Raw genomic sequence first — 18,157 nt, 5'->3', positions numbered from 1 at the left:
TTGAAAATGGGTCGTGGATGGGTATTCCAGCATGACAATGACCCAAAACACACGGCCAAGGCAACAAAGGAGTGGCTCAAGAAGAAGCACATTAAGGTCCTGGAGTGGCCTAGCCAGTCTCCAGACCTTAATCCCATAAAAAATCTGTGGAGGGAGCTGAAGGTTCGCGTTGCCAAACGTCAGGCTCAAAACCTTAATGACTTGGAGAAGATCTGCAAAGAGGAGTGGGACAAAATCGCTCCTGAGATGTGTGCAAACCTGGTGGCCAACTACAAGAAAGGTCTGACCTCTGTGATTGCCAACAAGGGTTTTGCCACCAAGTACTAAATACTTATTTCCCTCATTAAAATGCTAATCAATTTATAACATTTTTGACATGCGTTTTTCTGGATTTTTTTGTTGTTATTCTGTCTCTCACTGTTCAAATAAACCTACCATTAAAATTATAGACTGATCATGTCTTTGTCAGTGGGCAAACGTACAAAATCAGCAGGGGATCAAATACTTTTTTCCCTCACTGTACCAGGCGGTGTCAGAGGAAGGCCCTCAAAATTGTCAAAGACTCCAGCCACCCTAGTCATAGACTGTTCTCTCTGCTACCGCACGGCAAGCGGTACCGGATCGCCAAGTCTAGGTCCAAAAGGCTTCTCAACAGCTTCTACCCCCAAGCCATAAGACTCCTGAACAGCTAATCATGGCTACCCGGACAACCCCACCCCATCTTTTTACGCTGCTGCTACTCTGTTAATTATTTATGCATAGTCACTTTAACTCTACCCACATGTACATATTACCTCAACTACTTCAACTAGCCGGTGCCCCCGCACATTGACTCTGCAACGGTACCCCCCTGTATATATAGCCTCCCTACTGTGATTTTATTTTACTTCTGCTCTTTTTTTATCAACACTTTTTTGTTGTTGTTGTTTTATTTTACTTTCTTATAAAAAAATTAATGCATTGTTGGTTAAGGGCTGTACTGTAAGTAAGCATTTCAAGGTAATGTCTACACCTGTTGTATTCGGCGCATGTGGCAAATACAATTTGATTTGATTTGATTTGATTTGCAGTATTAGGATTCGAAACACCATCGTAGTGTTTAGGAGCTTTAGAGAGAGGAAACAACTCCAAAACAGAAGGGATCTAATTCTGCACTACACAGGACTCGAAACACCATAATAGTGTGTTCATCCTTTTCCGGGTTAGTGCTCCCAGTCTCTGGCAAGTTGTTGCACAACTCTTTATTATGTGGTGTTAAAACACACCATATCATGTGTCAGAACACCTCAGGACGAATGTTTCAGTACACCTTAAATCTGTCCCAATACCCTCACATCCATGTGTTTCAATACTCCAGCAAAGCTAAAGTTTAATCTCCTTTAAAGGGCTAATCTGCAGTGGCTAAATCCATTGTTGGACTTAATGGTATGTACCAATTGATTCTTGAAGAATATAAATGCCTCATGAGCTTAGTTCAACTGTCATACCCCATCCTAACACAAAATATAAGCATGTTTAACTCTAACGTTTGTAAACAAAGTAAATGTAAACAAACACTATATAGCCTCAAAACATGGTTTTAAACTATAATGTTGATATCATGGATGGTCAGTCCTTGCATCCATAGCTCTGTCTATGAATTTGAGAGTGGTTACATTTCTCCAGCCCCATCCCTCAGCTTTTGACCAAAACAGGGGCGGGGAGTTGGCTTAGTTATTATTTCAACTGCTGATTGCTGATTTAAGGTAGCTCAGTTGCCACTAGTTTAAGTGTTACAAAGCGCTTAATCTTAACAGTGTGGATGCTGCAGTTTAGGAGGTTATAGTGTGCCAGGCTCAAAGGTGTGATGACATAATCGAGCATCTCACCAATTACACAATACTTTAGTTCTGGGTTAACCGGGATAAAGTTTTGGGTTCATACTCGTTAGGAGAAGAGATAGAATGAGGATCAGAACCGGAACAAAGAGCTCGAACCTCTCTCTTTGCAAGTTACGGGCAAGTCTATAGGCCAAATGTCTCCTCCTGTTCCGAAATGTGAAAGATGCTAACACCTGCGAAATCGTGATTTGTCCAAAGCACCGAAACTAATGTTGCTTATTATCTCACGCATCCCATTGTATCATGACAGATCTACGGTACCATCTATGTTTACGTAGTCTGTCCACAAGAGATTAATGATGACAGTTTATTAACAACATATAAGATCTGGGAATATACAATAAGAGGAGGGACTCCCATTTACAGTGTTAGGATTTTAAACACCATCATAGTGTTTAGGAGCTTTAGAGAGAGGAAACACCAAAAGAGAAGGGATCTAATTCTGCTCTACACAGGACTCGAAAAACCATAATAGTCTGTGAGACTTGAGCATCTTATGTAGCATGAGGTGAGATACCTCTCAGTTTAACTTCATTTTTTATCCAAACAACAGGTTGAGGTGATAGCAGTGTGACCCTCCTGGGGAGGTGTTGTATTACAGCATGAAAAAACCCTGAATTGAGGTCGCTGAGCATCAATGTGTTCAGTGTGAGCTGCTTTACTGTTTCTCTGTTTCTCTTTCTCCCCCACCTCTCTGTCTTTATCGTACTTCAGTGCTTCTCAAATGAAATTGTATTCATCACATGATTGGTAAACAACAGGTGTAGACTAACAGTGAAATGTTTATTCCCAAGGGGAAGAATGCAATAAGTATTTTTGCTGTATGTGAGAGTACCACGTGTGCACAAGCGAACGTGTCAATGTGGATGTGACAGGATTTTTTGTGAGATGCACTGTTGTGTTATGTTTTTGGGGAGCGCACAATTCTAGCCTACACTTGACATTATTTGTGCTCAGAGGCTGGAGGGGTGATGGACTATGAATGAGGTTGTCTCTGAGCTATGACTCACAAAGCCCATATGAAAGTGAACAAACTGAATCCATCCTGCCCTGTAGGCTGAAGGGAGTGGATGTGTTTGAGGATGTTCTCTGAATAGGAATAGGGTATGGATGAGAGACTACTCACATTAGCCCTGTTCTAGCAGCTCTGTTCCACCATAGCTTGGGCAGATCATAGCCTTATCCAGTCAGATTTAGTCAGGTTTAGTCTCTGTCTGAGGGGGCTAGATGTCGGCTCCTCTGCTCTCCAATTCATGACAACAGAATAGATGTATTACAGTGAGTGAACACAACCATAAACACAGACGCTGTCGGTCTGGTTTCTTTAGCCAATTGTTTTAGAGAAGAGAGTAGTACCATTCCCTAGGTAATGTACTCTGTTACAGTCCTGCGATGGCCAATGCATTGACTCATACACAGAAATCCATATTGTTTATAGTGGCATTTGTTTTAGAGGCCACTGTTCTTTATCAGATCAGAAGATGGTTGACGGTCCTCAGGCTGAAACAAGGCTAGCTAAGGGCAGTATATAAAAAACCATCTGTACCCTGTAGCAGAGATGTGCTTGCTCTGTGTCTTTGATTTTTAAAAGGTACCGATGCCTGCTTTCTCCCTCCACCCACTTGATCCATTCAGGATACATGCTGGCTCTGTTGCTCTGTAAAATCCCTCCCTAACAGATGGTGTGTTTCAGTCTATCCTAATACACCTGTTATTACTCATGTTACAATTCATAACAATTCATTATTGTGTGTGTACGTGTGTGCACATGTGTGTGTGTTTGTGTGTGTAGAGGAGGTCGACATCTGGATGCTGGACGGTGATGATGCCATTTCCCAGACCCAGGACTCCCTGAACCGTGTCTCCCGTCCCAACCACCTGGACTTCCTCAGGATCACACCCCCAGAGGATGACATCATCGGAGATACCCCCTACTACCCTCAACTGGAGTGCACGGTGAGAGCTGCTGCACCCACACAGTGAGATAACAGCAATACATCATACTTAGGGTTATGTGACCTGACTTAGAGTTTTCCCTGGTCAGGTGGGTCACGTGGTTAGGAACACCTCTGGGAACTAATTGATACTGTATAAAGGCTACTACTCAATAGCATTAGTCATCCTCCATTACCACTTTCAGAGCAGTGTAGCATGACAGTGCTGTTCCCTCAGGGCTCCAGGCCAGCGAGTACTCTACTCTACTGAAGCGCTAAACCTGATCATGAATTCCTCCAGTTGCATTAACATTAAGAGATCTGGTCCTCTGTAGCTCAGCTGGTAGAGCACGGCGCTTGTAACGCCAGGGTAGTGGGTTCGATCCCCGGGACCACCCATACACAAAAATGTATGCACGCATGACTGTAAGTCGCTTTGGATAAAAGCGTCTGCTAAATGGCATTTTATTATTATAAGAGATCTGGGATGTGGTGCTGTGGACCGTGGTGGTTCAGAGCCCAGGACTGACTCTAGCTACTCTACTACCACCTTCACCTAGGTGCAGTGTGTTACTAGGTGTTTTCACTACTGAAGCCAAACAAACAAACTCTTCAGAGCTTGCCAAATATCCCTACAGCTGAGATGAATTCCCACAAATAAACAGTCTATATCATCCATCCAAACACCGGCTGTTTGTCACAGGCAGGGTAGTGTCAGATGATGTTGAAGTAATATGGCTACAGGTTCACCAGCCTCACCTAAAGTCTATTCTCGTAGGAAGTTGCTATAGACCACCGAGTGCTAAAAGTATGTATTTGGACTATCTGTGTGAAATGCTTGATAATATATGTGATATCAACAGATACCTAAGTATATTGTATGGGTGACCTAAATATTGACTGGTTGTCATCAAGCTGTCAACTCAAAAAGAAGCTTCAAGCTGTAACCGATGTCTGCAATGAATCATGAATAATGAATTGTGAGAAAGTTACATACACACAAATATCATACCCACAAGACATGCTAACCTCTCACCATTACAATAACAGGGGACGTTAGCATTTTTGGGGGGGTATGATATTTGTGCGTCTGCAACTTTCTCACTCATCATTATTCATGATTAATTCAGGACTATCCGTAATCATGGTAGCATCCACATTAATGTAGAAGTGTTTACAAACATATACTATTCTTATTTACAATAAAAATTACACAATATATTTTTTACCATTATTTTCTATTGGGCACAAAATTATCTGAAACACAACTAAAACAAACAGCAAATGGATCCAACGAGTTTGTAGAGTCACAAGCTTGATGTAGTCATTGCGTGCGAAGAATATGGGACCAAATACTAAACTTTTGACTACTTTATTACACATATAAGTGAATTTGTCCCAATAAATTTGGTCCCTAAAATGGTGGGACTATATACAAAAAGTACTGTAATTTCTAAACGGTTCACCTGACGTGGATGAAAATACCCTAAAATTAAAGCTGACAGTCTGCACTTTAATTTCATAGTCGTTGTATCATTTCAAATCCAAAGTGGAGTACAGAGCCAAAACAACAACAGAATTGTCACTGTCCCAATACTTTTGGAGCTCACTGTACGTCGGCTACAACAACAAAACTAATAACTGACATCCTTAACATAGAGCTCCAGTCAATTTTAGAATGGGTAACTAGCAATAGGCTGGTGCTAAATATCTCAACAACTAAAAGCATCGTTTTTTGGGACAAGTAACTCGCTCAACCCTAAACCTCATCTAGATCTATTATTTCATAATGTGGCGATTGAGCAAGTTGAGGAGTCTAAACTGCTGGGTGTAACCCTAGATAGCAAGCTGTCATGGTCAAAACATATACAGTGTATTCGGAAAGTATTCAGACCCGTTGACGTTTTCCACATTTTGTTACGTTACAGCCTTATTCTAAAATGGATTAAATAAAAATGTTACTCATCAATCTACACACAATACCCCATAATGACAAAGCGAAAACAGGTTTTTTGAAATTACCCGATTTACATAAGTATTCAGACCCTTTGCTATGAGACTTGAAATTGAGCTCAGGTGCATCCTTTTTCCACTGATCATCCCTGAGATGTTTCTACAACTTGATTGGAGTACACCTGTGGTAAATTCAATTGATTGGACATAATTTGGAAAGGCACACACCTGTGCATGCCAGAGCAAAAACCAAGCCATGAGGTCAAAGGAATTGTCCGTAGAGCTTGGAGACAGGATTGTGTCGAGGCACAGACTGGGGAAGGGTACCAAAAAATGTCTGCAGCATTGAAGGTCCCCAAGAACACAGTGACCTACATCATTCTTAAATGGAAGAAGTTTGGAACCACCAAGACTCTTCCTAGAGCTGGCCGCCTGGCCAAACTGAGCAATCGGGGGAGAAGGGCCTTGGTCAGGGAGGTGACCAAGAACCCGATGCTCACTCTGACAGAGGTCCAGAGTTTCTCTGTGGAGATGGGAGAACCTTCCAGAAGGACAACCATCTCTGCAGCACTCCACCAATCAGGCCTTTATGGTAGAGAGGCCAGACGGAAGCCACTCCTTAGTAGAAGACACATGACAGCCACTTGGAGTTTGCCAAAAGGCACCTAAAGGACTCTCAGACCATGAGAAACAAGATTCTCTGGTCTGATGAAACCAAGATTGAACTCTTTGGCCTGAATGCCAAGCGTCATGTCTGGAGGAAACCTGGCACCATCCCTACGGTGAAGCATGGTGGTGGCAGCATCATGCTGTGGGGATGTTTTTCAGCGTCAGGGACTGGGAGATTAGTCAGGATTGAGGAAAAGATGAACGGAGCAAAGTACAGAGAGATCCTTGATGAAAACCTGCTCCAGAACACTAGTACACTCTTAGGTTCACCTTCGAATAGGACAATGACCCTAAGCACACAGCCAAGACAACGCAGGAGTGGCTTCAGGACAAGTCTCTGAATATCCTTGAGTGGCCCAGTCTCTCTCTGGAGAGACCTGAAAATAGCTGTGCAGCGACGCTCCCCATCCAACCTGACAGAGCTTGAGAGGATCTGCAGAGAAGAATGGGAGAAACTCCCCAAATACAGGTGCCAAGCTTGTAGCGTCATACCCAAGAAGACTCAAGGCTGTAATCCCTGCCAAAGGTGCTTCAACAAAGTACTGAGTAGAGGGTCAGAATACTTATGTAAATGTAATATTTCAGTTTTTTATTTTTAATACATTTGCAAAAATGTCTAAAATACGGTTTTTGCTTCGTCATTATGGGGTATTGTATGTAGATTGATGAGGGAAAAAAACAATTTAATCAATTTTAGATTAAGGCTGTAACGTAACAAAATGTGGAAAAAGTCAAGGGGTCTGAATACTTTCCGAATGCTATGTAGACTCAATGGTTGCTGAAATGGAGGTCTGTCCATGATAAGGCGTTTCTCTGCTTTCTTGATATCTCAGTCAACCAGACAGGTCATACAGACCCTAGTTTTGTCTCACCTGGACTACTGCCCAGTTGTGTGGTCATGTGTGGCAGAAGGACATAGGTTAATTGCAGTTGGTCCAGAACAGAGCGGCACGTATTGCACTTAGATGTACATGGAGGGCAAATGTCAGTAACATGAATGTCAGTCTCTCCTGGCTCAAAGTTGAGGAGCGATTGACTGCATCACTATTGGTCTTTGAGCGAGGCCTTGATGTGTTGCAGATACCGACTGGCTGTTCAAGCAGTTGGCACACAGTTGGACACTCATCAGTACAACATACTGTAAGACATGCAGTTGGAGGTCTCTTCACAGTCCCCAGTTCCAGAACAGAGGCTGGGAAACACACCGTATTAAATAGAGCCATGACTACATGGAACTCTCTGTCACCCCAGGTAACTCAAGCTAGCAATAAAACCAGATTTTAAAAAAAAACAGATAAAAGAAAACCTTACGGTACAACGGGGACTGTGAAGAGGCACAGAAATGTTTATATATTTTGTATTGTATTTTTCACTGTATTATGTATTGTATTATTTACATTTTTGTCATTTAGCAGATGCTCTTATCCAGAGCGACTTACAGTTAGTGCATACATTTTTCATACTGGCCCCCCGAGGGAAACGAATCCACAACCCTGGCATTGCAAGCGCAATGCTCTACCAACTGAGCTACAGGACAGCCTACGCCCTGTAGGTGGGTGGCCTTGCACGAGCCGGAGCAGCTCATATGGCAGGAGCCATCTCCTGTTTCTGAAACGTGAGGCAGCGGCAGGAGATTATGTAGTACTACGTATTGTTATGTATATTATGTATATTATCTTATTATATTATGTATATTATGTATTGTATTTTTAAAAAATGTTTATCTGTTTTTTCTTTCATTTTTCTTTTCTTTTCTTTTTTCTTTTTAGTCATTTATCAGACGTTCTTATCCAGAGCGACTTACAGTTAGTGAATGCATACATTTTCATATTTGATGTGTTCTGTTTCCTGTTTGGACCCCAGGAAGAGTAGCCTCGGCCTTGGCAGCGGCTAATTGGGGATCCCAATAAATACTACTACTACACTCTTAGAAAAAGGGTTCCACAAGGGTTCTTTGTAAGGCAAAGGGTTCTACCTAGAACCTTTAACATCCTAAGAACCATTTTTGGAAGAAAGGGTTCTTTGATGATTCTTTGGAAGCCAAGAAGGATTCTTTGTAAGGCAAGAAGGGTTATTTGGAAGGCAAGAAGTGTTCCACATAGAGCCATATATCACATTTCCCAGCATGCTCTATTGCGGGGGTGATTTTCAGAATTGTTTGTTTTAATATCTGTGTTTTTGCATGTATATTGATTGGTTGATTAATTTAATGCTACACAAAGATAAATAGCATACATTTTTCTAAACTAATCCAATCTGTTAGAAGTTGGACTTGCACCGGTTACTGGGATAGTTGAATGCAGGTTGCGGGTGATACATTTTTTTGGACATCCTAACTTTGGCTGGATTCCAATAGGAATTACATATCACTTTGCAAGTCAGCATAATGTGACTTGCAGGCCTGATGTGGCCTATAAAACAGGAGTTTCCTAGCACCACTGTGTTAAAGTATAACTACGCCCTCAAATAAAGGCCTTATGATATATGTAAATATTGTCCAGAAATAACAATTTTAAAGGCTAATAAGGCTGGTGGAACTGTTCAGAGACAGTTCTAGGAAGAACCTTACAAAGACTATCTGTAAGTCGCTCTGGATAAGAGCGTCTGCTAAATGACTAAAATGTAAATGTTGATGTGATAAAATGGTTCTCGGTAGAACCCTTCATAGAGGGTTCTAGGAAGATCCTTTAGATGATAAGATGGTTCTTGGTAGAACCCTTCATAGAGTGTTCTAGGCACAACCTTTCATAGAGGGTTCTAGGTAGAACCCTTTGCAAAGGGTTCTACCCAGCACCAAAAAGGGTTCTCCTATGGGGACAAACCGAAGAACCCTATATGGTTCTGCTTAGCAACCTTTTTTTCTAAGAGTGTACTAGTGTTCTCAAGTTTCAATGTTTTACCTAGGATGGTACATCTACTATTACCATGGTGACCCAGTATCACACTGTCATCAAATTACACTAAATGTACTAAACAACACATCACACTTGCCTAGCAAATCTATTATTTTTGGGTAAAGTGTCAAGAGAAGGTCATATAAGTTGTAACAACTAAACAATTACTGTGTCTGTCTGTCAAGATTCCATCATGCCATTTGACTAGATTTAAAGAGTAGATGATTGTGTGCCTCGGGTGTGGTTGTGTGTCAGACAGAGTAGCATAGCATAGTGTAATCAACAGACACTCCCTGATCTTTGTTGTAGCATATCATAACAAAAGTAATCGGTCTCTGGTTTTTCCTCTAGACTAGTGGTAAACTGTCTCAACATAAAGATACCCACATACTCATCTGTGGTGTGGCCTACGCTGGCATTGTAGTCATGGCATTCATTGTGGTGACTTCAATGCCATGGCATCCATTGTGGTGACTTGTTTTTCAAGTCACATGTTACTTAATTGACAGACTGCTTTTCAAACATTGTACAGTAGTTGTGGTTAGGGATGGGAATTGCCAGCGACCTCATGATACAATATTTTCACCATACTTAGGTCCTGATACGATATGTATTGTTATTCTCACGATTCTATATGGATTGTGATTCGATACTGCTAAAAACACTAATTGTAGTCAGTGTGAGATTTAAAGAAGAACCTCCTTACTGTCTTACGGTCACTGTGACCTCTCAGCCCTTCAGTACAGGGTAAGTCATGCTGAGGCCTAGCTATGTGGCTAGCTGATGGATTTACACTGAGGAAATTAAACACCAATGCTATTACATAATGGGCCTCTCTCCAGGCTTGACATCCCCTGACTGACTATCTGTGGATTTGTTTTAAACCCCAGAAGATCAGGGATTAACCCCTACAAACAGTGTTACAGAAATAATGTTTAAGTACAATAATAGTATTTTCTAAATCATTATAAAGATTATTATCTAATATATTATTAATGTTTACAGAGCTGTGTTATTAATGTCATGTTTTTGTCTTTGAACACAAACTGCATGTCTGGTTTGGTATGGGGCTCTAAATCACAATGACAACCATTGAGGAGTGAACATTGGCTGCTAAGGCCAACTATGGGCTTAGTAGGGCTTTGAGTACCCTCTGAAAGTTAAATGAACAAGTAGCCCTAATTTCACCAAGTACTTTTCAGGCCTCTGTGCTGTGTTCTGGGCAAAAAATCTGTCAAGTGGTAGTGCACATATTGTTCAAATAAAAGGTGCATGGTGCTAGATAGATTGTTGAACCCATCGTATCTCTTTGAAGCAGAAGGTTTTGTAGGCTATACATATTGTAATGTTACTTGTCTGTGTAAACTCACTGTACTAGAAAACTTGTGTGATGATATGTATGTTTGCAGTTTATGATTTAGTGCCAAGACAAATCTTATCTAACGATATTCACACTCTGAGATGAGGGAATCGATACCTATTTTCCTCTCAAATCAAATCAAATGTATTTGTCACATACAAGTGTTTAGCAGATGTTATTGCGGGTGTAGTGAAATGCTTGTGTTTCTAGCTCCAAAAGTGCAGTAATATCTAACAAGTAATATCTAACAATTTCACAACATATACCCAATACACACAAATCTAAATAAAGCAATGGAATTAAGAATATATAAATAAATATATGGACTAGCAATGTCAGAGCGGCATAGACTAAGATACAGTAGAATAGTATATAATACAGTATATACATATGAGATGAGTAATGAAAGATATGTAAACGTTATTAAAGTGACTAGTGTTCCATGTATTAAAGTGGCCAGTGATTTCTAATCTATGTATATAGACAGCAGCCTCTAATGTGCTAGTGAAGGCTATTTAACAGTCTGATGGCCTTGAGATAGAAGCTGTTTTTCAGTCTCTCGGTCCCAGCTTTGATGCACCTGTACTGACCTCGCCTTCTGGATGATAGCGGGGTGAACAGGCAGTGGCTCGGGTGGTTGTTGTCCTTGATTATCTTTTTGGCCTTCCTGTGACATCAGGTGCTGTAGGTGTCCTGGAGGGCTGGTAGTTTGCCCCCGGTGATGCGTTGGGCAGACCGCACCACCCTCTGGAGAGCCCTGCGGTTGCGGGCGGTGCAGTTGCCGTACCAGGCAGTGATACAGCCCGACAGGATGCTCTCAATTGTGCATCTGTAAAAGTTTGTGAGGGTTTTAGGTGCCAAGCCAAATTTCTTCAGCCTCCTGAGGTTGAAGAGGCGCTGTTGCGCCTTCTTCACCACACTGTTTGTGTGGGTGGACCATTTAAGTTTGTCAGTGATGTGTACGCCGAGGAACTTGAAACTTTCCACCTTCTCCACTGCAGTCCCGTTGATGTGGATAGGGGGGTGCTCCCTCTGCTGTTTCCTGAAGTCCACGATCATCTCCTTTGTTTTGTTGACGTTGAGTGAGAGGTTATCTCACCAAACTGTAACAGTGTTAGCCCCTTGACGTTAGCGGAGCTACTTACGACACAATATTGCAGTGTTGGTGTTCTGGTCAGGGCTGGGCAGCAGCAGACTGACTAATCACTACAGCTTAAGCCCTATGCTGTAATAGTACAGAGAGCAAAAAGCAGAGTAACACTGGGCTGGATCTCCACAGCGGTCCACCTGACCATCAGGAGCTAGCAGCCCTACTCTTACACTGCACTCAGAGAGCACAGTGCTAAGCCACAGAGAGCTCCAACTACCCATGGCTGCCATTTTGAGGAAGTAAGAAGGAGTAACCGGACACCTGTGCTGCCTTCCGCCACAGTTCCCTCCCAGGCAGCACAGGGGAAGGCGGGGGGAGGCGGGGCCAGACCGGATAGACCAGTGTGCCGCATTCTTTTCCAACCTGGAGGCTTTTCTCAGGAACACTGAGATATTCTGTACACATACACACACAGGGAGAGAGGGGAAATAACCATGCCAGGAGGGCAACTCAGACTGTAGCTCTGATTCAGGTCTCTGTACCTACACATACGGTAGGAGAGGAGAAGTGGAACATTCCGGACCAAATTCAAATAACTTTGAATTTTAAAACTTTGTTCCGTTGTTTTCCTGAGAAACTGAGCATTTGTTCCTCCTGGATTCCCAGGGAGATTATTCCGGGACATGCTTCCTGCCTCTGAACAGTTTGACTTGACCGGGCACGTCATTGGAATTCTGCTCTACAACACTGGAAGTTCTGGAACACTGGAAAATGTGTCTGTGACATTTAACGTACAGTAGAGGCTGTTTGGGATTTAAGAAAGTTTTCTATTCACAGCAGGGCTTTGTGTTGCCAAACAGGATTACAGGATAGCAGGGGCTATAGCTGGAGCCCTCCTGGAGAGGGTAATAAGAGCTAGGGGATTTGTCCTCACAAAGGCCTTTTGTTCACTGGAACCAGTAGAAGTGGAACACAGCTGGGTAGGTTGGAGTGCTGGAGGTGTAGAGATGAGCCTTTTGTGACACTCTGAATGGACACACTGTGCTGGGGTAGCCTCTCTACCTGGCTGGCTAGTAGTTACATTTTAGTCATTTAGCAGACACTCTTATCCAGAGAGATGTGTAAGTAATAGCTCTGAGGGTGAGGGGAAGTAGCAATCCAATTTGTTCCGCAATAAGATCTCCACTATGTTTACTCGTGGAGACAAGACTGAGCCTCAGAGGCTGGCGGGAGAGACTGCGGTGCTGACGGCTTTCAGGACCCTGTCTGATGAAGAGCACTATCTCACAGGGGTCAGTGATCAAAATGCCCTGGATGTTATCAATGATGTGAGGGGTATGAGTGTGGCCACCTTACTTTCAGAGGCCACCTTACTTTATACTGAGGACAGGATTGAATCATGGGAGAATGAGTCCAGTAGCGTTGTGACCTCTCCTCCTAACCCAGGCCAGGTGTCTGTGTCCACGGCCGACCCAGGTCTGGTCCAGGTCACTATGGTGGAGATCTGTAGCGACACAGAGATGGAAGATGAGGAGGGGATCAGCAGCCTCAGCCAATCGGACAAGCATGCCGCCCCTGTAATGTCCTTCCCACCTGACGATGACCAGTGGACAGTGGCAGTGGGCGATGATAACAAGGGTCAGCTGCCACCCGCTGGCCCAGTGAGAGGTGCCATTGAGACAGACATAAAGCTGCCTGTGTTTAAGCCACACAGTCTTGTGGAAAGATCCCTCAAAGACACCTCTGTTCTATACTCTGCGAGGTTTATGGGCAGATCTAACAGTGGGACGGATCTTGGACCGCTCTCCTCTGTCTCCAAACCAGAAGTGCCTAGAGATGGCACAGACACTGATCCCAGGCCTGTGGAGGTGGGTGTGGATGCAGCAGCCATGGGTGCCAAGGGGTTCAGCCATCATCACCACAAAGTAGCCAAAGGCGTCAGCATCAGCCAGGAGGTATTGGGCCTTACTGACATGTGTGCTGGAGACAACGCTGCAGTGGCTTCACCTCTTAACTTGTCTCTCACCTCTGAACCCCAGACATCAGAGGCAGCAGCAGATGACACTGCCTTGCAGTCAGGACAGCCAGAGGACCAAGATTCTGGACAGAGGAAGGAGATGTTGGGGGAAAACACTGGAACTGAGGAGCATACAGAGCATGTCCCCTGCCAGGAATCCCCCTCCGCCCTCTCTGAGTCAAGGCCACCTGAAGCAGTAGAAACATCTTCCCCTAGCCTGGAGAAGCAGCCTGACACTGAAGTGACAAAAGGTATTTTAGGGACTGGTCTGGCCGTGTCGCGTGTTCCTGGAGAGTCCCCAACTGACAGCCAGCCAAGTGCCACTCCTGTCTCTGTCTCGCCCAGGGGCCAAGGTGACATGCCTGCCACAAGGAGGCCCGACACAGACTTGCCCTCCTCCTCACCCTCCAGGGGCACAGCCTCCTCCCAGGCCCCCTCCTTCCAGCTGCCTGCCCTGTTCAGTGGACTGCGGGTTCTGAAGAAAGGGGCTGTGGGGGAGGAGAGGGAGACAGTGTCTGAGATCAAACAGAGAGACGCTGATCTGGCCCTACTGAGACTGAAGAAGACCGTCAACAAAGCCAATAACTTCCCTGAGCAGATCACCTCCAGTAGCAGCACCCCCAAGAAATGGCCCGAGCCCAAACCTGTGTCTGAGACCAAGAGTAATCTCCTGGGGCAGCTCAGCCAGCTGCTCAACCTAGACGGGACCAAGGCAGAGGACAAGCCGGACCCACTGCTAGAGCTCAGAGACAGGGAGCCTGAGAGGGGGGAGGAGGGGGCGACAGATAAGGTTCCAGAGCCCATCCCCACCAACCCACCAGCAGACAGCAGGAATGCCTCAGACACAACATTCGACACCTTTAAGAGTCTCTTCAGCTCCAAACCTGCTAAAAGGGATACAGCGGATCCTGTGGATTTAGAGGCTGTCAAGAAAAAAAACAAAAGTGAGAAGGACCTGCTGAAATCCATCTTTGAGAGAACCTCCAAGTCTCCCAGCAGTGAGCAAAAAGGTCCAGCGGAGTCTAAAGTATGTACTGTGTGTGTCTAACGCAAAGGTTTATTCCTTCTGTATTTTATAGAACCCTATTTATTGTTCGTTTTTTCTCAGATCATCAAGGTTTTCAAATGTATGAATGTAGAGCCATTTTAAGTATATGCTGTATTTTGTTGTGCACCTGCAAGGCAGACAGGACAGTAGGGTATTAGATTTGGTCATGATCTTGATTTGAGATGGTCTTATGTCTTATCACCTGTTGACTTTTCAGTTAGATTGCAGATACTATTATCTTGGGCACCAACTGTGTTGTAAGTCTGTATGTTCTGTGTTAATTGAGGTATGATCTGCTGTCTTTCCTCCCAGTCTGAGGTCACCTCCCCTACAGACAGTGAAGACCGGACCCCCAGGCGGCTCCAGGCCATCTGGCCCCCGCCCAAGCTCAAGGATGAGGAGGAGAAGGTGGGGCTCAGATACACCGAGGCAGGTAAGGGCTGGCACCATCCTGGAGCTCTCCACTTACTCTACACCACATCTACAGTATCATACAATGTCCTGTTAATAAATGCCTGTATGCTGTTGTATGCCTATACTAATTCTCACAAGACAAGATAGGCTTAACAAAAAGAAACTGAGTACCTCCACCCTGTTTTATCCAGGGCAGGCGCTCTCCTTACTTAATCGGTCTAGTTAGTCTAATTGAGAGGTGACACAAACATGTAGTGCAGCCCTGCTGGTATCTACAGAGCCAGCTAATCCCAGAGACAGGGTGTAACATGTCTCTTAAATCCATTTAAAGCAGGAATGCACTGAAACCTTCCCCCCACAGTAATGCTGCTGTCTGTTGAGATGTCTGGTAGAATCACACAGTATAGTGGAGCTTTGGGAGGTAGTTTGGGGATAGGCTGTAGCTGGGCAGCCTGCCATTCTCTCAGCCTGGCTGTCCTTTCTCTGTCTCCCTTTGAAGAAGAATACTAACACAAATAGGGTAAAGGCACACAGGACTCTAAATAGGCTGATCTAATTACATTACAGGGCGAAGTTCATTTATGTGTGAAACACACCCATGCTGTTTCACACAGCACACACACACACAACAACACACACACCATTACCATTAACCATTAGCTCTCATGCTTTCACTCTCTCAGAATATTAGCCTTGGAACAGCATTGGTGGTTTGTTCAAATTGCTTGTGTAACCCTAATTATTTAACTTATTTATTTATCGTTTACCCCGAAGTGCTCGATGATAAAGAGTCTGGTTACAATCAAGTTATTTTCTATAGTTTAATCCTTCCAAGTAGCAGCAACACAAACTTTCGTGGCACAACAGGTTACATCTTCACTTATCTGTCACACAACATCTCTCATGGGAATTCCTCCTCACATGCAGGTGAGTCTGGGAAGAATATTTTCAGAATAAGAGTCCCAACATAAAAATGTATGGCAATGCCATAATAAAAGTCTCAGATACACATTACATATTTCTGATTATATACTGAACAAAAATATAAATGCAACATGCAACAATTTCAAAGATTTTACTGAGTTACAGTTCATATAAGGACATCTGTCAATTGAAATAAATTCATTAAGCCCTAATTTATGGATTTCACATGACTGGGAGTACAGACATATACAGTGGGGAGAACAAGTATTTGATACACTGCCGATTTTGCAGGTTTTCCTACTTACAAAGCATGTAGAGGTCTGTAATTTTGATCATAGGTACACTTCAACTGTGAGAGACGGAATCTAAAACAGAAATCCAGAAAATCACATTGTATGATTTTTAAGTAATTAATTTGCATTTTATTGCATGACATAAGTATTTGATCACCTACCAACCAGTAAGAATTCCGGCTCTCACAGACCTGTTAGTTTTTCATTAAGAAGCCCTCCTGTTCTCCACTCATTACCTGTATTAACTGCACCTGTTTGAACTCGTTACCTGTATAAAAGACACCTGTCCACACACTCAATCAAACAGACTCCAACCTCTCCACAATGGCCAAGACCAGAGAGCTGTGTAAGGACATCAGGGATAAAATTGTAGACCTGCACAAGGCTGGGATGGGCTACAGGACAATAGGCAAGCAGCCTGGTGAGAAGGCAACAACTGTTGGCGCAATTATTAGAAAATGGAAGAAGTTCAAGATGACGGTCAATCACCCTCGGTCTGGGGCTCCATGCAAGTTCTCACCTCGTGGGGCATCAATGTTCATGAGGAAGGTGAGGGATCAGCCCAGAACTACACGGCAGGACCTGGTCAATGACCTGAAGAGAGCTGGGACCACAGTCTCAAAGAAAACCATTAGTAACACACTACGCCGTCATGGATTAAAATCCTGCAGCGCACGCAAGGTCCCCCTGCTCAAGCCAGCGCATGTCCAGGCCCATCTGAAGTTTGCCAATGACCATCTGGATGATCCAGAGGAGGAATGGGAGAAGGTCATGTGGTCTGATGAGACAAAAATAGAGCTTTTTGGTCTAAACTCCACTCGCCGTGTTTGGAAGAAGAAGAAGGATGAGTACAACCCCAAGAACACCATCCCAACCGTGAAGCATGGAGATGGAAACATCATTCTTTGGGGATGCTTTTCTGCAAAGGGGACAAGACGACTGCTCCGTATTGAGGGGAGGATGGATGGGGCCATGTATCGCGAGATCTTGGCCAACAACCTCCTTCCCTCAGTAAGAGCATTGAAGATGGGTCGTGGCTGGGTCTTCCAGCATGACAATGACCCGAAACACACAGCTAGGGCAACGAAGGAGTGGCTCCGTAAGAAGCATCTCAAGGTCCTGGAGTGGCCTAGCCAGTCTCCAGACCTGAACCCAATAGAAAATCTTTGGAGGGAGCTGAAAGTCCATATTGCCCAGCGACAGCCCCGAAACCTGAAGGATCTGGAGAAGGTCTGTATGGAGGAGTGGGCCAAAATCCCTGCTGCAGTGTGTGCAAACCTGGTCAAGACCTACAGGAAACGTATGATCTCTGTAAATGCAAACAAAGGTTTCTGTACCAAATATTAAGTTCTGCTTTTCTGATGTATCAAATACTTATGTCATGCAATAGAATGCAAATTAATTACTTAAAAATCATACAATGTGATTTTCTGGATTTCTGTTTTAGATTCCGTCTCTCACAGTTGAAGTGTACCTATGATAAAAATTACAGACCTCTACATGCTTTGTAAGTAGGAAAACCTGCAAAATCGGCAGTGTATCAAATACATGTTCTTCCCACTGTATATATTTTTAAGTAGGGGCTTGGATCAGAAAACCGTTCAGTATCTAGTGTGACCACCATTTGCCTCATGCAGCGCGACACATCTCCTTCTCATAGAGTTCATCAGGCTGTTGATTG

At 43.8% G+C, this 18,157-nt stretch overlaps 1 protein-coding gene across 1 annotated transcript in view; it reads left to right on the top strand.

The window, feature by feature from the left end:
• Positions 1-12,412: 12,412 nt before the first annotated feature.
• The window catches only part of LOC311146062 (formin-like), an 81,695-nt gene continuing 75,950 nt past the window's right edge, over positions 12,413-18,157 (top strand). Inside the window, exons 1-2 of the mRNA XM_084182525.1 lie at positions 12,413-14,824; positions 15,164-15,278. Coding sequence (XP_084038651.1) covers positions 12,968-14,824; positions 15,164-15,278 — 1,972 coding nt within the window. The 5' untranslated portion in view covers positions 12,413-12,967. The remainder of the gene's footprint in view (positions 14,825-15,163; positions 15,279-18,157) is intronic.

Source organism: Coregonus lavaretus (assembly GCF_964263955.1).
Source record: "Coregonus lavaretus genome assembly, chromosome: 18".
Lineage (NCBI taxonomy): Eukaryota > Metazoa > Chordata > Actinopteri > Salmoniformes > Salmonidae > Coregonus > Coregonus lavaretus.
Note: the sequence above shows the minus strand (reverse complement) of the source record. Positions and strands in the feature narration are given on the sequence as shown.